This window comes from Anser cygnoides, chromosome 12 (genome assembly GCF_040182565.1).
Source record: "Anser cygnoides isolate HZ-2024a breed goose chromosome 12, Taihu_goose_T2T_genome, whole genome shotgun sequence".
In the NCBI taxonomy this organism is placed as follows: domain Eukaryota; kingdom Metazoa; phylum Chordata; class Aves; order Anseriformes; family Anatidae; genus Anser; species Anser cygnoides.
Genome location: NC_089884.1, coordinates 1,263,385 through 1,283,747, shown reverse-complemented (window position 1 = coordinate 1,283,747; position 20,363 = coordinate 1,263,385). Strand labels below are relative to the sequence as shown.

General features: G+C 72.5%; 4 protein-coding genes across 7 annotated transcripts; 3 read left to right on the top strand and 1 right to left on the bottom strand.

The window, feature by feature from the left end:
* Positions 1-957: 957 nt before the first annotated feature.
* HAS3 (hyaluronan synthase 3) lies at positions 958-4,391 on the top strand. The gene is made up of 4 exons (XM_067004411.1): positions 958-1,097; positions 1,849-2,469; positions 2,910-3,011; positions 3,118-4,391. Exons 2-4 carry the CDS (start codon positions 1,849-1,851, stop codon positions 4,039-4,041), a joined length of 1,647 nt encoding a protein of 548 aa, XP_066860512.1. The 5' UTR covers positions 958-1,097; the 3' UTR covers positions 4,042-4,391.
* A 950-nt stretch (positions 4,392-5,341) lies between these two features.
* CHTF8 (chromosome transmission fidelity factor 8) lies at positions 5,342-7,140 on the bottom strand. Of its 4 annotated transcripts, none has more exons than XM_067004415.1 (4): positions 7,072-7,140; positions 6,501-6,531; positions 6,296-6,407; positions 5,342-6,205 (listed from the first exon to the last, which is right to left on the bottom strand). In XM_067004415.1, the coding sequence occupies exons 2-4, from the start codon at positions 6,521-6,523 to the stop codon at positions 6,002-6,004; spliced, it is 339 nt and encodes a 112-aa protein (XP_066860516.1). In that variant the 5' UTR covers positions 6,524-6,531; positions 7,072-7,140; the 3' UTR covers positions 5,342-6,001. The 4 variants fall into 4 exon arrangements, with proteins under 4 accessions (XP_066860516.1, XP_066860515.1, XP_066860514.1 ...); XM_067004414.1 differs by having other exon boundaries at positions 6,501-6,548; positions 7,072-7,130; XM_067004413.1 differs by having other exon boundaries at positions 6,501-6,571; positions 7,072-7,117.
* On the top strand, positions 7,135-12,495 carry UTP4 (UTP4 small subunit processome component). The gene is made up of 16 exons (XM_067004410.1): positions 7,135-7,373; positions 8,098-8,289; positions 8,386-8,470; positions 8,585-8,674; positions 8,939-9,150; positions 9,229-9,400; positions 9,492-9,583; positions 9,877-9,973; positions 10,330-10,394; positions 10,573-10,695; positions 10,835-10,994; positions 11,195-11,301; positions 11,482-11,577; positions 11,722-11,907; positions 12,105-12,215; positions 12,351-12,495. Exons 1-16 carry the CDS (start codon positions 7,215-7,217, stop codon positions 12,465-12,467), a joined length of 2,064 nt encoding a protein of 687 aa, XP_066860511.1. The 5' UTR covers positions 7,135-7,214; the 3' UTR covers positions 12,468-12,495.
* Positions 12,496-13,356: 861 nt separating this feature from the next.
* SNTB2 (syntrophin beta 2) lies at positions 13,357-19,728 on the top strand. The gene is made up of 7 exons (XM_067004160.1): positions 13,357-13,834; positions 17,057-17,267; positions 17,546-17,747; positions 17,876-18,018; positions 18,103-18,299; positions 18,625-18,806; positions 18,914-19,728. Exons 1-7 carry the CDS (start codon positions 13,384-13,386, stop codon positions 19,004-19,006), a joined length of 1,479 nt encoding a protein of 492 aa, XP_066860261.1. The 5' UTR covers positions 13,357-13,383; the 3' UTR covers positions 19,007-19,728.
* Positions 19,729-20,363: the final 635 nt, after the last annotated feature.

Below are 20,363 nucleotides of genomic sequence, written 5' to 3'. Positions count from 1 at the left end.
CTCTGCCGCTGTGAACAAGGAGATTTCTGTGCCGGAGGAGGAGGAAATTTTATTTGTACCTTGGGAAGCGCTCGTGCAGAGAGAGCAGGGCGAGCACCGGGGAGCTGGGATCGCACTGAAAGGTAACGGGGCCAGGGGGTAACCCCAGTGCTGGGCACCTGCAGTGGGGTGGGGACACACACCCTCCTGTCCCTGTCCCTGTCCCTGTCCCTGTCCCTGTCCCTGTCCCTGTCCCTGTCCCTGTCCCTGTCCCCTCTGTGCCTCCTGCAGATCAGCACCCACAGCCCTGGGGCACCCCTGTGCACCCCTGAGTTGGGAACAAGACCACGCTGGGTGTCACCCCACCACGCGGTGCCACGTGGGAGCCCCACCGGTGGTGCCGGGGTCCCAGCTCGTCCCTGCCCCGCCATGGGCAGGGGGACACCCCCGGGGAGCCCCTGGCCCCTCTGGGTGAGGGACCTGAACGTGCGGGGTCTGAGCAGCGGCTGCAGCTCGGGGGGGCTCAGCGGGCACGGTGCGCCCCGGGGCGGGCAGGGACCCCCCCCACCAGCCTGGCACCGACACCTCGTGCGTGACGGGCGCGGGGCTCCTGTCCCCGGGGTGGCCCCGTTCCTGCGTGGGGGACAGGGGGACGCCACGAGGTGGGCCCCGGGCGTCCCCAGGTGGGCGGCTGATGGGCTCGGGGGGGGCACGGCCGGTGGCCGAGAACGGCACCGGGGGCACATGGGGACAGGGGGGTGGCCCTGGCGGGCGGCGCGGGGTTGTCCGCGGCGTCCCCGGGGTGTCCCGGAGCTGCGGCCGGTGCCCGGTGCCGGTGGAGCCCGGCGCGGTGCCGGTGCCGGTGCCGGCAGCGCTCCCGCAGTGCGGGGCCGGGCGGGTCCCGCGGGCGGGGCGGGGGCCGGGGCCGGCGGGGCCGGGGCCGGGGGTGGTGCCGGGGGTGCCGGTGCCGGGGGTGCCGGTGCCGGTGCCGGGCGGGGACCCCGCGGGCTGCGGGCGGTGCCGGCCCCGCCGCGGTATAAAGCGGCCGCGCGGGCCGGGCCGGGCGCACAGCGGCGGCGGCGGCGGCCGGGGCGAGCGGCACCACCGGCACCGGCACGGTGAGTCCCGGCCCCGGTCCCTCCCCTCCCGCCGGTGCCGGTGCCGGTGCCGGTGCCGGTGCCGGTGCCGGTGCCGGTGCCGGTGCCGGTGCCGGTGCCGGTGCCGGTGCCGGTGCCGGTGCCGGTGCCGGCTCGGGGCTCCCCCGCGGCGCTGCGGGACCGGCCGCGCCCCCCCCCACCCCGGACCGCGGAGCCGGCACCGGCGGCTGCGGGGCCGGGGGGAGCCGGGGGCGCTGCCGGCAGCCCCCTTCCAGCCGCTCCCCCCCCAAACCTGCGCCCCCCCCTCCCACCGCCCTGCGCTGCCCCTGCCCCCCCCCCCCGCCCGCCGGCGCTGCCCGCTGCCCGGTGCCCGCTGCCCGGTGCCCGCTGCCCGGTGCCCGCTGCCCGGTGCCCGCTGCCCGGTGCCCGCCCCACAGCCCGGATAAGGGGGGGGGGCTCTGGGCGCTGCCGGCCCCGCCGCTGGGGGGGCTGCCGGGTCCTGCCGGGGGGAGCTCCGGGGAGCTGTGCCCACGCAGGGCTTCTCCCCTGGGGACCCCCCGGTGCCAGGTCCCCGCTGTCCCCGTGCCCTTCCCTGTCCTCCGGGCCCTGCAGGGCTGCGGTGGGGGCACTGGGATGCACCCCCCCACTGAGCGGTGACTGCAGGCGGATGGGGCACGCGTGGGGTGGGAGACAACCGGGGCCCCCCCGTGTGCCCGCGTTCCCCTGTCCCCCCCGGTGGTGGCCGTGCCCTGACTGTCCCCATCCCGCCCAGATGCCAGTGAGCCTCTCCACGGCCCTGCGAGTTGTGGGGACCAGCCTCTTCGCCTTGGCGGTGCTGGGGGGCATCCTGGCCGCCTACGTCACGGGGTACCAGTTCATCCACACGGAGAAGCACTACCTCTCCTTCGGGCTCTACGGGGCCATCCTGGGGCTGCACCTCTTCATCCAGAGCCTCTTCGCCTTCCTGGAGCACCGGCGCATGCGGGGCGAGGGGCGGCCGGTGCGGCTGGGGCGCTCGGTGGCCCTCTGCATCGCCGCCTACCAGGAGGACCCCGACTACCTGAAGAAGTGCCTGCGCTCCGTCAAGCGCATCGCCTTCCCCGACCTCAAAGTGGTGATGGTGGTGGACGGCAACGGCCCCGATGACACCTACATGCTGGACATCTTCCACGACGTGATGGGCTCCGAGCGGGCGGGCAGCTACGTCTGGAGGAGCAACTTCCACGCGTGGGGCGAGGGCGAGACGGAGGCCGGGCTGCGGGAAGGGCTGGCCCGCGTCGAGGCGCTGGTGCGCGGCACCACCTACTCCTGCATCCTGCAGAAGTGGGGCGGGAAGCGCGAGGTGATGTACACGGCCTTCCGGGCGCTCGGAGACTCCGTGGACTACATCCAGGTGGACGTGGGGGCCGGGCGGGGGGGCCGTGGGCACGCCGTGAGCAGTGGGGTGGCGGTGGGGACCCTGCAGGTGCAGCCCTGCCCGCGAGGGCTTCATGCCACCTCCTCGGTGCATCCCGTGCCATGCGCAGGCGTCACCGGGGGGATGCCACGTGGCGGCACTGCGTGGGGCTCCGGACCCCCGTGTCCTGGTTGGGGGGTGGCGAGGGCAGGTCCCAGCGCGGTGCCGTCGCTCGGGGCCGGTCTGCGGGGCTTGGTGTCCTGGGGCAGCGGTGGCCGGGCACCGCGGGGCGCTCCGCTCCCTGCCACCGCCTGCCGGTCTGCGGGGCCCTGCCTCGTCTCGCCGGCCGCGGCTCAGGCTTGCCCGGCTGGGGCTGGGCCGTCTGCCGGGCGCGCGTGGGCGGCAGGAGCGGGGCTCGACGTTGCCTCTGCCCCCAGGTGTGTGACTCAGACACGGTGCTGGACCCCGCCTGCACCGCCGAGATGCTCCGCATCCTGGAGGCAGACCCCCGCGTCGGCGGCGTCGGCGGCGACGTCCAGGTACCGTGGGCAGGGAGGGCGACACGGGGCGGCCGGGGCGCGTGGGGGCACCGCGAGACCGGTCCCGTTACCGGCGGTGCCGGCGCTGATGCCGTCCCCTCCCCAGATCCTGAACAAGTACGACTCGTGGATCTCCTTCCTGAGCAGCGTGCGGTACTGGATGGCCTTCAACGTGGAGCGCGCCTGCCAGTCCTACTTCGGCTGCGTGCAGTGCATCAGCGGGCCCCTGGGCATGTACCGCAACGCCCTGCTGCAGCAGTTCCTGGAGGACTGGTACCACCAGACCTTCCTGGGCAGCAAGTGCAGCTTCGGGGACGACCGGCACCTCACGAACCGCGTGCTCAGCCTGGGCTACCAGACCAAGTACACGGCCCGCTCCAAGTGCCTGACGGAGACGCCCACCCGCTACCTGCGCTGGCTCAACCAGCAGACCCGCTGGAGCAAGTCCTACTTCCGCGAGTGGCTCTACAACGCGCTGTGGTTCCACAAGCACCACCTCTGGATGACCTACGAGTCGGTGGTGACTGGCTTCTTCCCCTTCTTCCTCATCGCCACCGTCATCCAGCTCTTCTACCGCGGCCGCATCTGGAACATCCTCCTCTTCCTGCTGACGGTGCAGCTGGTGGGCATCATCAAGGCCACCTACGCCTGCTTCCTGCGGGGCAGCGCCGAGATGATCTTCGTGTCCCTCTACGCCCTGCTCTACATGTCCAGCCTGCTGCCCGCCAAGATGTTCGCCATCGCCACCATCAACAAGTCGGGCTGGGGCACGTCGGGGCGCCGCACCGTCGTGGTCAACTTTGTGGGGCTGCTGCCGGTGTCGGTGTGGGTGGCCGTGCTGCTGGGCGGGCTGGCCTACACCGCCTACAGCCAGGACCTGCTCAGCGAGACCGAGGTGGCCTTCCTCGTCTCGGGAGCCATCCTCTACGCCTGCTACTGGGTGGCCCTGCTCACGCTCTACCTGGCCATCGTCGCCCGGCGCTGCGGCAAGCGGCAGGAGCAGTGCGGGCTGGCCTTCGCCGAGGTGTGAGCGGGGTGCCGGGGGATGGGGACACCGCCACCGTCCCCCTCTCGGCCCGGAGCAGCCCAAGGAAGCGTTCGTGATCAAGTCTTTTTTTTTTCTTTTTTTTCCACTTTTCCTTTTTTTTAATTTGATTTTTTTTTTTCTGTAAGACTCAGCCCGGTGGGTGCTGGCGGCCAGGGAGCAGCCGCGCCGGGGCTGCCTGGAGCTGTGCTCGGCACGGCCTCGGTGCTGCAGGGGCAGTGCCAGCGCCCCCCCCTGTGCCACGCCAAGCGTTCGGGCGCTGTGAGAGCTCCGCTGGCTGGGCTCCCCCCGCCCCGCTGGGGCCGCCGTCCTTCGGTGCTTTCCCCGGGGACCTCGACGTCGTCCCCACGGTGCTATGGAGAGAGGACCCCCCGCATCCGGCCAGGTGCTGAGCTGTGATGCTCGATACCGCTGGGGTTGCTGCACCCCCACGGTGCCCCCCCATCCCGTCCCCAAAATCCCCGTGCAGCCCCTGCGTGAGCAGGAGCCGGCTGCAGGTTCAGCCCCGCTCCCTGCCGCGGGTCAGGGGCAGAGGTGGGATTTCAGCGCAGCGTTGGCACCACTTCCCCCGGCGCTGTGCCAGTGCCAGGCACCGCTGGCTGGTGCTGCCAGCTGGGGCCACCCCCCGGGGCCTCAGCACCCCCCTGCTCCGTCCTCACGCAGCTCTGGCGGCTCACGAATGTCCCCGAGGGCCACGTCCTCGCCCCCACGGCTGGGTATGTGCGGGCACGTACCCACAGCTCCCCCCGACCCCTCGCAGGGGGCCCGGCTGCCCCAGGAGGGCGGCGCCCCCGTTGTGCTTTGCCAAAGAGCTCGGGGCGGGGGGGGGGGAACCCTGGCTCCTGTTTTTGTGCCTGCAGCTTGGGCAGGAGCAGGAAAAGCGGGGCCGTGGGCTGGTTGGAGCGTCACCCACACGGGGCCGCGGTGGAGCTCCGGCCAGCCCACGGCCCTACAGAGCCGAGCGCGTCCCAGCTCCGTGCCAGCTGCCTCCCCACAGCCCCTCCTCTGCCCCCCAGCTCTGGAAGCAAGGAGGGAGCCTGGCACCTGTCTAGACAGCGGGAGGCGCTGGGTTTTGGGCCCGGACATGCAGAGGAGGGCGGGGAAAGCCAGTTCCCAGCCTTTCCCTGCCCACCAGGTCCCCCCGGGTGCTTACCCACGGCCGTCTCCCCTGGGCCCTCTTTTTTCAGGGCTAGAACCTTTCTACAGTCGAGCAATTTGGGTTTTTTATTTAAGACGAGGTTTTTTAGGAGACTTTTGTAGCTCTTTTCGTATTTACACTTATTGCTGATGGTTTGTAAATCTATTTATTTTTTAACCAGTGTTTTTTTCATATTTTGAGAAGTCCGTTTTTTATATCCCGCTGGATTTGTCACAATAAAGACTTGCACACAGAAAGGCCGGCGTGTCAGCCCCGCTCTCCCCCTGCCCCAAATCCGTGAAGTCCCCCCTGTGCGGGGGGAGACTCGAGTGGAGTTGGTGCTGAGACAGGGGTGAGGCAGACCCTGTCTGTCCCCAGCTGCCCCCAGAGCTGCAGGGGTGTGTTTTTGGGGGGACAGATGCTGACGAGCTGGGCTGATTGAGCCAAAGCCCCCCCCAGCAGCACGAGCACGGCCACAGAGCCAAGTCCTGCCCCCGTGGGCACAGCCTGGCCCTGCAGCTGGGCTCCCCGCGACGCTCCTCACCTCGGAGGGGTGTAGGTTTGTGCCCTGGCTCTCCCCCGGGGTCACTGCGGGGGGACAGGGACCTGGGAAGGGCACGGGGCGCCTGCAGAGCCAGGGCTGAGCCCTGTGGTGGCAGCAGGTCCGTGTCCTCAGGTCTTGGGCACACTGGTGCCAGTCGCAGGTTGGTGTCCTCACACCTGGGGCACGTTGGTGATGCCGGCAGCAGGTCCGTGTCCTCACGCCTTCCCAGGCACGTCGGTGATGCCGGCAGCGGGTGGGTGCCCTCACACCTTGCGGGGCACGTTGGTGATGATGGGCTTGGGGCGGGTTTTGAAGAGCAGCTTGGTCTTGATGAGGGCGGTGACGGCGTAGCGGGCGTGCGGCTGCGCGGGGCCAGCCGCCTCCTTCACCAGCACGGCGAAGGGCTTCTCCAGCGTCACCACCTTCCCGTACAGGACGTGGTGGCCCACCACCAGCACCGGGACGCCCTGTGGGGGGGGGGGTGAGCAGAGGCTGAGGGCTGCGAGCAGCCCCGTGGCGGGGCGGCCCCGCGGCAGGGGGTCGGGGGGGCTCCGTGCCTCGCGGGTGTAGTGCAGGTCTCCCAGCAGGCTCCCGGGCAGCGCGCCGCCGCTCCGCGCCTCCACCTCGCCCTGCAGCTCCAGCAGCACCCACCGGGGCAGGCCGTCCGTGCTGCCGGGAGATAGAGGGGGGGGGTGAGGGGGGGGGTCACCGCCAGGCTCTCAGCCTAACCGGTACCAGGCACCGGGCCCGGCCCGCGCTCACCTGGAGACGACGAGCTGCACCATGGCGCGGCCTGCGGAGCCCCGGTCACTGCGGGCACGGCCGGGATGGGACTGGCGGGGACCCCGCAGCGTGCTGCAGCCCCGGGACCCCTACCGGGACCTCCCCGGGACCCCCGGAATCCCCCCGAAACCACCCTGGGACCTCCCCAAGACCCCTGGGACCTCCCCAGGACCTCGGGGACCTCCCCAGGACCCCGGGGACCTCCCCGAAACCCCCGGGACCCCTCCCGGGACCTCACCGGGACACCCGGGACCTCCCCGGTAGCCCCGGGACCTCTCCCGGTACCCCCCGGATCCCCCCGTGCCCCCCTCACCCCCAGCCCCGGTGCCCCCCCCGGCTTCCCCCTGCCCCCCCGTGCCCGGCTGCGCCCCCCCGGTGCCCCCCTCCCGTTCCCCGCTCCCCCCCACCCCGTGCCCCGGTTCCCCCCCCGGTGCCCCCCGGTGTCCCCGGTTCCCCCCAGCCCCGTCGCCCCGCAGCGGTCCCGGTGAGGCGGTGCCGGCCGAGTGCTCCCCGCTCCCCCCTCCCCGCTCCCGGTTCCGCCGCCGCACACCGAATCTCCCGCCGCGCCGCGCTTCCGCTTCCGCCCCCGCCCCCTCCCGGTGCGCTTCCGCTTCCGGGAGCGCCGCGCGCACGTGGGCCCGGTGGCGGCGGGGCGGGGCCGGGGCCGGGAGCGGGGCCGCGCTCGGTGCCGGGATGGGGGAGTTCGAGGTGCACCGCGTGCGCTTCTTCGGCCTGGTGCCCGCCGGCGTGCGCTGCCTCGCCTACCTGCCCCGCGGCCGCCGCCTGGCGCTCGCCCGCACCGACGGCGCCGTGGAGGTGTACGGGCTGGGCGGGAGCTGCTTCCAGGAGAAGGTGGGGAACGGGGGCACCGGGTACCGGGGGGAACGGGGGGGACCGGGGGGAACCGGGCACCGGGGAGAAACGGGGGACCGGGGGTAACGGGGGACCGGGGAGGCCGGCGGTAAGCGGGTACCGGGAGAACCGGGGGTAACTGGGCACCGGGGGGAACCGGGCACCGGAGGAGAATCGGGGTACCGGCGGTAACGGGGGACCGGGGGGGGGCCGGCGGTAACCGGGGACCGGGAGGAGCGGAGCAGTGGGCAACTGGGGGAGGCCGGGGATATCCGGGCACCGGGGGTAAACCGGGCACCGGGAGGGCCGAGGGGAGCAGGGCAATGGGGGACCGGGAGGACCAGGGGTAACTGGGTACCGGGAGGACCGGAGGCACCGGGGGTAACCAAGTACCGGAGGGAGCGGGGCAGTGGGGGACCGGGAGGGGCTGGCGGTAACCGGGTACCGGGGGCACCGGGGGGAGCGGAGTTACTGAAGGGGCTGGGGGGAGCAGGGGCACCGGGGGGACCTGGGGGTGGCCAGGGGAAACCGGGCGCCGGGGGGAACCGGGGTACCGGCAATAACCGGGTACCAGGAGGACCGGAGGCACCGAGGGTAACGGGGCACCAGGGGGAGTAGGGCAACGGAGGACCGGTGGTAACCGGGTACCGGGAGGACCGGGGGTAAGCGGTCACCGTGGGGAGCGTCCCGGTGCTGAACACGACCCCCCCCCCCCCCCCCACAGGCCATCCCGGGGCACCAGGCCCGCTCGGTGGAGGCGCTGTGCTGGGCGGCCGGGGAGCGGCTCTTCGGGGCCGGCCTCAGCGGGGACATCACCGAGTACGACCTGCAGCGCCTGCGCCCGGCCCGCGCCGTCGACGGCTTCGGGGGGCCCATCTGGAGCATGGCGGCCAACGGCGGCGGCACGCGGCTGGCGGTGAGTGCGGGGACGGGACGGGGACGGGGCCAGGACCCCGCCGCCGCGGTGGCGGAGGAGCTGTCCCCCTCCTGGAGCTGACCCCGGTCCCCGCAGATCGGCTGCGAGGACGGCTCGGTGAAGCTCTTCCAGGTGGTGCCCGGCGGCATCCAGTTTGAGAAGAACCTGGACCGGCAGAAAGGTGAGCGGGGGGCTCGGCGGTGACGTCCTCCCTCTGCCCCCCCCAGCCGCCCTGGCCCCGGTCACCGAGGGGCTGCGGTGCCCTGCGGCGTTCCTGGAGCCTCCTCCTCCGCAGGGCGCGTGCTGTGCCTCTCCTGGCACCCCTCGGGGACCCACATCGCAGCCGGCTCCATCGATTTCATCCGCGTGCTTGACGTCCGCTCAGGTAACGAGCTGCCCTGGCGACGGGGCACCGCTCCCCGCAGAGCCCGGGGTGTCCCCAGGCCCCGGGGCAGCATCAGCAGCTGCGTGCCCCCGCTTTGGGGTGTCTGCACGGCTCCGCGGCAGCTCCCAGCCCAGGAGTCCTGCAGCGAGCTGGGCACGGGGAGGGGATCAGGCGAGGACTGAGGTCGCCATGCTCCAGGCGAGGAGGGCACCCGCTGCCACCCCGCTCCCTTTCCCGTCCCAACCAACCCTTCCCGCACCTCAGGCCGGACGGTGCAGAGGATCATGGTGAACTACCACGTGCCAAAGCCCAAGAAGCGCGAGTGCGTGGTGTGGAGCATCGCCTTCCTGTCCGACGGCACCGTCGTGAGCTCGGACTCGTTCGGGAGGGTGCAGTTCTGGGACTGGGAGCGGGGCACGCTGCTGGAGTCCCACACCGTCAGCACCTCGGCCGTCCTCTCGCTGGCTGTGTCAGAGGTAGAGCTCACCCCCGCTCCTGGCAGCGGCGCCCGTCGGCCCCGTCCCCTGCGAGCTGCAGCCCCCTTTTCCTCGCAGAAGGAGGACAGCATCGTTGTGGGCACCTCGACGGGGGCCACCTACCAGTTCCAGCTGCTGCCGGTGAAGGCGGGCGGCCAGGAGAAGCGCTGGGTGCGGACGAAGCCGTTCCAGTACCACACGCACGACGTGCGAGCCGTGGCGCACAGCCCGACAGCTCTCATCTCCGGAGGTAGGGGCTGCGGGGCGCGCTCACCGGGCAGGTTTGGGTGGCGGCATCCCCCTCCCCGATGCCTCCTCACCGCGCTCTGCCTGGCTTCCAGGCCTGGACGCCCAGCTGGTGATCCGCCCGCTCATGGAGAAGGTGCAGAGGAAGGGCTACGAGGCGGTGCTGCGCAAGGTCACCTTCCCCCACGTGAGTGGGGTGCTGAGCGGGGTCCTGCGGCAGCTGCCCGGGGTGCGGGGCAGGCTCTGCGGGAGCAGCGGGGCCCTGCGGGGTCCCCTCCCCGGCCCTGGCGCCCGGAGGCTCCCGCAATGGGGCTGGGAGCTGGCGAGCCTGTCCTGCTGGTCCTGCTGGGGCTCCCTCTCTGGGCTCCCGTCCCACGGCACCCGAGCCGTTCCTCTCCGGCCCCCCGGGGCGTTTCGGCTCGCCCCAGCCCTTTCTCCCCGGCTGCGGGCTCCTGACAGCGCGCCCGTTTCTGCCCGCAGCGCTGCCTCGTCTCCTGCGCCAGGAAAGCCCGGCTCCTCCTCTTCCAGTTCTCCCAGCACCTGGAGCTCTGGAGGCTCGGCTCCACCAATGAAACCGGTGAGTTCGCGGTGGCTGTCGGGTACAGACGGCTGTGTTTTACCTCGGGGCAGAGCCCGCAGCGCCCGGGGCGCTTCAGGGTGCGAGCAGCCCTGCTGCTGGGGCAGCGGGGTGGTGGTTAACATCCGCCATGCAGCTCTGCTCTGCTCACGGCTGTGCTGCTGCTGAGAGCACGCTCTTCCCCCTGAGCTGCCTGGTTCCCGGGGAGCTCAGGCCTGGGGTGAGGCCGGGGAAGGGTCCGGGGCGTCCCTTGGTGCCCCTTGGCCGGCACCGCTCCCCCGGACCCCCAGCTGCTCCCTGGGAGCTGTGCGGTTTCCATGTTTGCTGACGTGCTGCCCGCTTGGTTGTCATCCCAGGAAAGGACGGCGAGGTCCTTAACGTCTGCCGCATGCCTGAGCACCTCCTGCAGCTCAAGAGCAAGGTAGGGCTGGGCCGGGGCTGCAGGAGGTGGCTGGGAGGCTCTGCTCCCCCCGAGGGCTGAGCTGGCGGGGGCCAGCAGGGACCCGCTGCGGTGCCTGGCCCCACGAGGAGGGCTGTGCGGGCTCGGGACTCTGCCAGGGAGGCTCTGCGGGCCCCGCTCAGCACCTCCACGTCCCCAGGGTCCCGAGCACATCTACTGCAGCTGCGTCTCGCCCTGCGGCAGCTGGGTCGCCTACTGCACGGCCTCCCGCTTCCACATCTACCGCGTGCAGCACGAGGGCGACAGCGTCAGCGTCAAGAAGGTGGGCACGGGAGGGAGGGAGGGAGGGAGGGAGGGAAGGGCGGCGGGGGGAGCTCACGGGGAGCGGGGGGCGGCTCAGAGCAGCACTGGGGCCAGTTGGCGGCAGTGTGTGACCTTCTTCTTGCTGCCTTCCTCCTCAGGTCCCTGGCGTGCCCAAGCTGTTGCTCCCGGCGTACCAGCTGCAGTGCGCCTCCGACTCGGGCCGGCTCTTTGTCGCCTCTGACCGAGGCTCCGTCCACGTCCTCCAGCTGCTGGAGCCGGGGGGCTGCAAACACCTGCACACGCTGCGCCCGCCCGCAGGTGGGGAGCGGGCACCGGGGTCCGCTGGGCTGCAGCCCCTTGCCCACGCTGGGTTTCGTGGGGCCCTGCCCTGCCTCTGCGTCAGCCCCGCGGGGCGCTGATGCGGGGGGGGGACGCAGGTCTGGGACACCTCGGGGGGAGGCTCGGTGGCTCCTTGTGCCATCAGCACCCACTGGGGCGGGTGCACGGCGTTCCCCCAGGCACGGCCGAGGCCGTTTACCTGCTGGCATCGAGCGCCGATGGGAACTGGCTGGCGGCGGTCAGCGGGGACTGGGAAATCCACGTGTACAGCCTGAAACACTTCAAGGTAGGAGAAGGCGCGGGGGGGCCGAGCGCTCTGCCTCGGGGTGCTGCGAGCACGGGCTCAGGGCAGAGGCCCTGCTGCATCCCTGGAGCAGGGAGGGAGAGGTCCCACGGGGTATAAGGGAAGGTCTGCGGGGCAGAGACTGTCCCTGTGTGCTCCCAGCTTTGTCCCCTCCCCTTCCAGCACCACTGCATGGTGCCCATGTACGGCTGTGCGGTGTCAGCCCTCGCCATCCACCCGGCCACCAACAACCTCGTCATCGCCTACGCGGACCAGCAGGTAGGAGCTGTCCCTGCCGCTGCCCCCGGCAGGATCCTGTCCCCACGCAGCGCTCGCAGAGCGGCTGGGGGTGCTGCGTGCTGGCACAGGGGTGTGACGCTGGGTGGTCGCGGGGCCGCCCCCGTCCCCTCTCCTGCCCCGCAGCTCTTCGAGTTCAGCATCCCCGAGAAGCAGTACACGGCCTGGAGCCGCACGGTGCAGAACGGCGGGCTGCACAAGGCCTGGCTGGAGAGGGATACGCCCATCACCCACATCGCCTTCAACCCCCAGAACCCCGCGCACATCCTGCTGCACGACGTCTACATGTTCTGCGTCCTCGACAAGTCCCTGGTGAGCGGGGCTGGGGGCTGCCGGCGCGTGCTCGGGGGGGGATGCTCGTGCCGGTGGAGCAAGGGAAGGGCACGGGGGGGTACTGGGGAAGGCCTGGGGACACTGAGTGCCTGCGGGACCGGGGGGCCAGGATTTGCACCCGGGGCCCGTCCCAGCCCGCAGGAGCGCGGGCAGCTGACGAGGCTGTGCCCCCGCAGCCCCTGCCCGATGCCAGCACCCCGCTGTTCAACCAGAGCGCCCTGAAGCAGCTCCCGGAGCCCGCCCGGCAGCGGCAGCTGCACGCCTTCAAGATCTGCAAGAAGTTCCAGGTGGGCTCACAGCCGCCGGCCCCTGCCCTAACCCCGGGCAGGGGGGGTGTCCCGGTACCCCGGGGCATGGCAGGGGGGGCTGTGTTGGGGCTGGGGATGCCCCCGTGCCCGCTGACCCCCCCGCCGTGCCCGCAGCCGCTGCTGTTCGCCGAGCTGCTGGAGGAGAACCGCCTGGTGCTGGTGGAGCGGCCCCTGGCCGATATCCGCGCCCAGCTCCCGCCGCCCGTGCAGCAGCAGCCGTTCGGCACCTAGCGCCGCGCAATAAACTGCTGCCACCGCCCGCACCGCATCCCATCTGTCCGGGGGGGCACGGGGGGGGCACCGGTACCCGGGGGGGGGCAGAAAGGGCAGGGGAGGGGGCAGTGGTACCGGGCCGGGGGGGGTGTGCCAGTACCGGAGGGGGCTGGGGGTGAAGGTGGCACCGGTAAGGGGGGTTGGGGGGGGCGGGTGCTGGTACGGGGGGGCAGTACTGGTACCGGGGGACGGGACTGGTGGTGGTACCGGGCTGGGTAGGGGCAGGGGGCGGCAGTTCTGGGCCCGGCCAGGCTGCGTGTGGGGCAGCGCCGGTACTGGGGGGGGACGTGGCACCAGTAGTGGGGGGGGGGGCCGGTACTGGTACGGGTATGGGGAGGGGGCACCGGTACCGGGCCGGGCAGGGGTGTGTGGAGGGCGCCGGTACCGGAGGGGGACAGGGCGGTACCGGGGGCCGGGCGCTGGTACCGGGCCGGGTACCGGGAGGGGGCGCCGCTACCGGGCCGGGGTGTGTGTGTGGGGGGGGGGGGCGCCGGTACTGGGCCGGTACCGAAGGGGAACGGGGGGAGCGGTACCGGTACCGTGTGGGGCTGGGAGCGGGCGCCGTTCCCGGGCCGGGTACGGGAAGGGGGCGCCGGTCGCGGGCCGGTCCCGGAGGGGGACGGGGCGGTCCCGGGGGGCGGGCGCCGGTCCCGGGCCGTGGCGGCGGGGCGGTCCGCTCTGCTCTCGCTTAGCGCGCCGTGACCCCGCCTCCTCCCCCCTCCCCGCCAATCAGAGCGGCGCCCCCACCGGCGCCCCGCCCCCTTCGTCCCAGCGGCCCAATGGCGCGGCGCCATGCGGGCGGGGGCGTGTCCCCGGCCGCCCCGCCCCCGGCCGCCCCGCGCCCGCCCGCCCGCCCGCCCGGCGCAGCGGCGGCATGGCCGTGTGGACGCGCGCCGCCAAGGCGGGGCTGCTGGAGCTGCTGCTGCGGGAGCGCTGGGTGCGGGTGGCGGCCGAGCTGAGCGGCGAGGCGCTGAGCCTCACGGCCGAGCCCGGCGAGCCGGCGGCCGAGCAGCTCAACGGCGTGCCCAACGGCGGCGGAGCGGCGGAACCGGCCGGGAGCGGCGGAACCGGCGGCGGCGGCGTGCGGCGGGTGCGGGTGGTGAAGGCGGAGGCGGGCGGGCTCGGCATCAGCATCAAGGGCGGCCGCGAGAACCGCATGCCCGTGCTCATCTCCCGCATCTTCCCGGGGCTGGCGGCGGAGCGCAGCGGGGAGCTGCGCCTGGGCGACGCCATCCTCGCCGTTAACGGCGTCGACCTCCGCGACGCCACCCACGACCAGGCCGTGCAGGCGCTGAAGCGAGCCGGGAGGGAAGTCGTCCTGGAAGGTACCGGCACCCCCCGTGTCCCCCCCCCCCGGTCCCCGGTGTCCCCCCCCGGTGTCCCCTCCCGGTCCCCGGTGTCCCCTCCCGGTCCCCGGTGTCCCCCCCGCCCCCGATGTCCCCACCCGGTGTCCCCCCCCCGGCCTCCGGTGTCCCTTCCCCGTCCCCGGTGTCCCTCCCGGTGCCCCCTCCCTCCACCCCCCGCGCCCCGTTGCCGGCTCTCTGCCCCCCCCTCGTTCCCCGGTCACGGTCGTGGCCTCCCCGCCTGTCCCGTCCCCGCTCACCGTGGGGGGCCCGGTCGTGTCCCCACTGGCGGCAGGGTACGGGGGTGTCCCCCTCCCGGGCTGGGGACAGGGATGGGGACACCCCCCCGACAGAGCTGGGACCCCCAGCTGCCGTGTCACCCGGTGCCCCCCGGGCTCCGCTGCGGTGCCCCGGGGGCTCCCCGTGGTGCCCAGCCCCAGCACGGCTCCGAGGGCGGCAGCGCCCGGGCTCGGTGCCTGCGGTGAAGCCGGCGCAGGGCTGGCCCGGCACCGCGGCCACCTCCTGCCCGACCTGTTCCCCGGCAAGCTGGGGCAGGACCTGCCCGGTGCGGCACTGCCGGTGCCACCGGTGCCTGCACGGGTCCCCGGTGCCCGGCTCGCCCTCCTGTCCTGACACCCGCCGGGGCCGCGTGCCGGTGCGAGGGCGTGCGGGGATTTGTGCGGCTCAGCTGCCCCCGAGGGCCCCGGGGGACGAGGAGGGGACGAGGCTCCCACCTCGCCTCCCAGCCCGCGGCCGCCCGCTGTTGTTTTTGGCAGAGCAGACGCAGACTTGTCGCCTGAGCGCCTCGCGGGTGCCCCGTGCCGGATTTGCTGCCTCTCCTCTGCCTCCGGCACCGTGCCCCTCCGCTCCCGTCTGGCACCGTGCCGCTCGGTCCTGTCCCGCAGGAGCCCCACAAGCGTCTGTCCCCTCGCTCCCCAGCCAGCCGCTGGGCACGGCTGCCCCTTCCTGTCCCGTGGGACAATCTCCACTCTGGGGGTGCGTGGGGCTGCTCAGGGCCTGGAAGAGGACCCAGCAGTGCCCAGCATCGCCCCTCCAAAAAGGGTTGGAGACTTTGGTGCCGGCTGCGCTGTCCTTGGGAGGCCCCACCGGTGCTGGCGGGGGCCGTGGTGCTCAGGAGCTCCAGCACTGAGCCCTGCACCCGCTCTCCAGCGCTGGGCATTGTTGTGGGGACCTGCAGTGGGTGCCCTCCTCCTGGGGCTGCCAGCACGCCGCACGGTGCGACCCGGTGTGCTTGTGGCACGGTGGAGAGGAGCCCCGCTGCGTTTCAGCAGGAGCTGGGGGCCGAGCTCTGAGCCCTTGGGCCCTGCTGGCCGGGGAGGCTGGCAAAGGGGAAGAAGGGTTGCGAGAGCAAACCCGCGCCCATGGGTGGGGAAACCGCTGCGGTGCCAGCGGGAGGGGGCTGTGTGGGGCCGGGGTCAGCGGTGCCAGGGAGCACTCGGGGGTCTCAGCCCTGCTGACACCAGCGCGAGCCCGCTGGGTGCACGCAGGGAGAGCAGCCGCCTTCCTGCGGCAGGCTGCGCGAGGGTGCAGCAGCGCTGGGTTTCCTTTGTGGTGAGCGCGTAGGCGGGCCGTGCCGTGCCGTGCCACGACAGCCGTGCCAGGACGGGGCCCTGCAGGTGCCGTGCCCCCTGCACCCCACCGGCACGGGGGGCTCCCCGCCTGTGCCATGCAGGAGCACTGCCCAGGCGGCGTCCCCAGGCAGAGGCTGGGTGCAGACACCCCACCCGCTGCCGGCCACCCCGGGGCTGGGGCGCGCTTCCTGTGGTGGCCGAGCCTGCGCAGCCCGGCACGCTGTGCCGAGGGGGCGGCTGGGGCTCGGCTGATGCAGGAGGCAAACTGCTGGGGTGGTTTTACCATCCCTGGCCGCCCGTAGCCTGCTGGCCTGGCAGTGGTTTGCTGTGCTGTGGTTGCATGGCCAGTACGTGCTCTGCTCCCCGTCCCCAACCACGGCCGGAGGCTGGAGGCCACCAACATCTGGCCACCAGCTGCTGAGCGGCCCCCAGGGGGACGCTGCCCCCTGAGCCCCCTGCCCGCACCCGTCCACCTTGGGCGCTGCGCTGCCCGCTGGGGATTAAAGGTGCGTGGCGAAGGCGTAATCCGGGGATAAGCGTGGCGGGAGGCTAATATTAACTCCTTGGCTGCCCGCAGCAAGGGCAGGCGGCTCGTGGCAGTGGGTCCCCCTCCCGCTGCCCGGGGTCTGCAGCCCCGCTGCCCCCGCGTCGTGCAGCCCTGCACGGGCACCGCAGCAGCGCTGCTGCCCACCGCCTGCGGTGCTTCCCCCGTGGCTATGCGTGGCCTACTTGGCCATGGGGAGCTGCATTTTGCAGCCGTGTTTCACAGCAGATTAGAGCTTATTTGCTTTTTTTTTTTTCCCGATTTTAATTCCCTGCTGCCCTGTGGCGTACCAGGGCTGCTGTTCCCAGCGTGGCTCCTTCTCCCTCGCAGCCAGACCAGGGTGGCAGCTGCAGAGGTTGGGAACCCCCAGCCCTGGCCGTGCGTGCGGCTTTCCTGCTTGTCCTCAGCCCTGCTCTGGCACGCAGCGCCGCACGCTCGCTGGCGCCGACGCTCCCTGACATCTTGAACGAGTTGGAGTTCCCTGAGCGTGACAGCAGGGAGCAGGGCCCCGCGCGGGGCCGCTTGTGCCGGCGAGCCCGAGGAGCTCGGCCGGCTGGGGGCTGCGTGGGGGCCGTGGGGTCAGCACCCGGCGAGCGATGGGTGTCAGCGAGCTGCGTCCTGGCACGCCGCTGCGCTCGGCGGGGCCGTGCTGCTGCCTGTTTGGGGAGGGACGGTCCGTGGGGGAAACGGAGCCGGTGCCTCCTTCCTTCCTCCCAGCCTGGAGAGGAGCACGGAGCCGGGGACATCCTGGCTGGAAAGTCCTCGTCCTCCTCCCGCTCCCGGGGGCCTCGAGCGCCTGTGGCGCTGGAAACTTGGACAGTGGTGTCCTGCAGGGCGGGCCAGGATGGGCTGCAGCCTGACCTCCCGCCCGGCCCATTGTGCTGCGCCGCCGGCCCCTTCCGATCCCCGCGCCCTGACGGTACCGGGACGAGCCCCCCGCGCCCCTTGTGCCGCCGGCTCCCAGCCGGGGGTCGCGGCTCCCCGGCCCTGGGGGGCGTCCCCATCCCTCCGCGCTCCGGTCCCCGCGGGATCCCCCATCCCTAACGCTGCCCGTTGCTCCGTCCCCAGTGAAGTTCATGCGGGAGGTGACGCCCTACATTAAGAAGCCGTCGCTGGTGTCGGACCTGCCCTGGGAGGGGGCCGCCCCGCAGTCGCCCAGCCTGAGCGGCAGCGAGGACTCGGGCTCACCCAAGCACCACGGCGCCCGGGACCGCAAGGTCATCCCGCTCAAGATGTGCTTTGCCGCCAGGAACCTCAGCATGCCCGACCTGGAGAACCGGTGAGGGGGAGGCAGGGGGGGTTCCCGGGACGCGTCGCGGCGGCGCTCAGGAAATGCTCGGCGGTTTGGCCGGGGCCCAGGGCTGCGCCGTGCCCCCTCCCCGGGCCCCCGCGGCGCTGGCAGCCCGCCCGCCCCGAGCCCCGCGTCCGGCTGCGTTTGCAGGCGTTGGGCCAGGTCCTGCTTGGCTGGGCGGCCCCGTTGCGTGTGGGTGGCGGTGGGGGGGGGACGGACAGGGACGCGCCCCGCTGCACCCCGTCCTAGTGCCCTGTCCCCTGCAGGCTGATCGAGCTGCACTCGCCGGACAGCAGGAACACGCTGATCCTGCGCTGCAAGGACACGGCCACGGCGCACTCCTGGTTCACGGCGCTGCACGCCAACATCACCGCCCTGCTGCCGCAGGTGCTGGCCGAGCTCAACGCCACGCTGGGCGGCGGCGCGGGCGGCCGCGAGGTGAAGCACATCGCCTGGCTGGCCGAGCAGGTACGCGGGCGCTCGGGGGGACGCGGTCCCCAGGCTGGCACCGCGCGGCGGTGTCCTCACCCCGCGAGGCCGGGGACGTGGCTGCTGGGGGCTGCGGCTGCCCCTCACCGTGACCCCGTCTCCGTCAGGCGCGCCTGGACGGCGGGCGGCAGCAGTGGCGGCCGGTCCTGATGGCGGTGACGGAGAAGGACCTGCTGCTCTACGACGCCATGCCCTGGACGCGCGACGCCTGGGCCTCGCCGTGCCACAGCTACCCGCTGGTGGCCACCAGGTGGGCTGGGGACGGGGGGCTGCGGCCGCACGCGTGGGGCACGGCGCTGTCCCCGCGCCCCTGACGTCCCCCGTCCGTCCCCAGGCTGGTGCACTCGGGCTCGGGCCGCCGCTCGCCCTCGCTGGGCTCCGACCTCACCTTCGCCACCCGGACGGGCTCGCGGCAGGGCATCGAGATGCACGTCTTCCGCGTGGAGACGCACCGGGACCTCTCCTGCTGGACGCGGGTGCTGGTGCAGGGCTGCCACGCCGCGGCCGAGCTCATCAAGGAGGTGTCCATGGGTGAGTGCGCGCTGGCACCGGGGGGGCTCTGCCCGCAGGGAACGGGATGGGGCTGGGAAGCGGCAGGTTCCGTGTCCCCAGAGCACTGCTGGCAGCGGTGGGGGCACTCAGCCTGACTGCCTCCCTGCCTCCTCCACCGCCCGGGGGCAGCGCTGGGGTGGGTGAGGCAGGACCCCCGCAGCCTGGGGACGCTCGCTCCCCAAACCGGGGACTCTGCCCCCCTGGGTTCACATCCCCGAGGCCGCCAGAGTGGGGATGGCACAAGGGCAGTGCCAAGGCTGCCTCGGGTGCCCGCGGGGACCCAGAGGCCTGCCTGTGCCCGCAGGCTGCACGCTGGGCGGGCAGGAGGTGAAGCTCTGCATCCACTACGAGGGCGGCTTCACCGTCTGCCGCGAGGAGGGGGGCGGCAGCGTCCTCTTCCGCTACCCCTACGAGAAGCTGAAGATGTCGGCGGACGACGGCATCAGGACCCTCTACCTGGACTTCGGGGGCCCCGAGGGGGAGCTGGTGAGGACGGGACACCCCCCCTGCCCCCAAGGCTCTGAGGCACCGCCGGGGTCGTGGCGCCGGGGGTGCCCCCGCCCTCTGACGCCGCTCTCCCCTTCCCTCCGCAGGCGCTGGACCTGCACTCCTGCCCCAAGCCCATCGTCTTCATCTTGCACACCTTCCTCTCGGCCAAAGTCACCCGCATGGGGCTGCTGGTGTAGGCGACGGCCCCGGAGCCCCCGACCCCAACCCCGCAGCACGAAGCAGCCGGAGGAAGCACAGAGCCCCCGCGCCCCCTCCCGCCGCACCAGTGCCTTGGGGCCGGGACTGCCCCCTGCTGCGGCACGGGGGGGCTCCAGCAGCACCCCCCGGTCCCGAAGCCATCTCCCATCTCACCGCCTGTGCCTTGGAGCGGCGCCGCTGCTCCCCGCGCCCCACGGGACTGGGCTGGGCGCTGCGTGCGGCCGCTCGCCCCCCTCGGGGGTCTTGTCTTAAAAATTTGGGCACTCAGGGGAACGCCGGGACCTGGTCCCACGGTGCTGGTGCGGGCGGGGGGCTCGGGCCCCCTCCGTGCTGCTCCCAAACTCTAAGAGCCAGAAAACAAACGCCGTCTCCTTCCTGGGGACGGGGTCGCCCCGGGCTGGGGGCTGCGGGGCCCCTGGGGAGGTTGGGGGGGGGGCACCCCGCGGCTTTGGGGAGGGAGGCGCAGATTTATGCACTTTCGCTTTTTGTACTTTACCTCTGACCCTCGCGTGGGGACAGGCGCTGGGGGCCGGGGGCGTCCCCGTCGTGCCCCCAGCCGACCTCCTCCGCAACCGTTTCTGCTTCCCGCGGGGCTCCGCGGGCCCTGGGGTGCGCCGCAGGCAGAGCCCCCTCCCCACGGCCCCGGGCCGCGCAGCCCCTTCTATTTTTGTACTCTTTGTAAATCGCTATTTATACAAAACCTCCGTGTCTGGGCTCTCACTCTTGCTCCTGGGACTGCGGGGTACGGCACGGCCCAGCCGCGGGCGCTGTGCGCGGGGAGCCCTTGCACACACCATGCACGCGTCTGCACGCCCGGCGTGCTGCACGCACACACACTGCGTGCTGGGGGGAGCTCGGGACATGCGCTGCCTGGGGGTGGGGGCCGTGGGTGTGCGGGGGGGGTGTGGGCATCGTGCACAGGGGGTGGGCGGTGGGGGTGGGCCGGGGGTGCACAGGGTGTGCACGGTGTGGGGGCTGCGGGTGTGCATGGGGGGGTGTGTGCACAGTGCGTGTGTGTATGTGGTGTGTGTGCTGGGGGTGTGTGTGCTGTGCACTGTGTGTGTAAGGTGCGTGCACCGTGTAAGGTGTGGGCACTGTGTGTGCAGGGTGTGCAGTGTGTGTGCGCTATGCACACCGTGTGTCAGGGATGCACACTGTAAAGTGTGTGCACTGTGTGTGCAAGGTGTGCACACTGTATATGGTGTGTGCACACTGTATAAGGCATGCACGCTGGGTGTGTGCTGTGCACACTGTAAGGGCTGCACAGTGTGTAAGGTGTGTGCACTGTGTGTGCAAGGTGTGCATGCTGCATATGGTGTGTGCACACTGTAAGGC

Bases quoted from the DNA above. Each gene is read 5' to 3' on its own strand.
- HAS3 (XM_067004411.1), top strand. From the start codon at position 1,849: ATGCCAGTGAGCCTCTCCACGGCCCTGCGAGTTGTGGGGACCAGCCTC. The intron at 2,470-2,909 runs GTGGACGTGGGG...CTCTGCCCCCAG, and splicing joins ACTCCGTGGACTACATCCAG to GTGTGTGACTCAGACACGGT. The intron at 3,012-3,117 runs GTACCGTGGGCA...TCCCCTCCCCAG, and splicing joins GCGTCGGCGGCGACGTCCAG to ATCCTGAACAAGTACGACTC.
- CHTF8 (XM_067004415.1), bottom strand. From the start codon at position 6,523: ATGGTGCAGCTCGTCGTCTCCAG. The intron at 6,408-6,500 runs GTGAGCGCGGGC...ATCTCCCGGCAG, and splicing joins GTGCAGCTCGTCGTCTCCAG to CACGGACGGCCTGCCCCGGT. The intron at 6,206-6,295 runs GCACGGAGCCCC...CCCCCCCCACAG, and splicing joins ACCTGCACTACACCCGCGAG to GGCGTCCCGGTGCTGGTGGT.
- UTP4 (XM_067004410.1), top strand. From the start codon at position 7,215: ATGGGGGAGTTCGAGGTGCACCGCGTGCGCTTCTTCGGCCTGGTGCCC. The intron at 7,374-8,097 runs GTGGGGAACGGG...CCCCCCCCACAG, and splicing joins GGAGCTGCTTCCAGGAGAAG to GCCATCCCGGGGCACCAGGC. The intron at 10,696-10,834 runs GTGGGCACGGGA...CTTCCTCCTCAG, and splicing joins ACAGCGTCAGCGTCAAGAAG to GTCCCTGGCGTGCCCAAGCT.
- SNTB2 (XM_067004160.1), top strand. From the start codon at position 13,384: ATGGCCGTGTGGACGCGCGCCGCCAAGGCGGGGCTGCTGGAGCTGCTG. The intron at 17,268-17,545 runs GTGAGGGGGAGG...TGTCCCCTGCAG, and splicing joins ATGCCCGACCTGGAGAACCG to GCTGATCGAGCTGCACTCGC. The intron at 18,300-18,624 runs GTGAGTGCGCGC...CTGTGCCCGCAG, and splicing joins CATCAAGGAGGTGTCCATGG to GCTGCACGCTGGGCGGGCAG.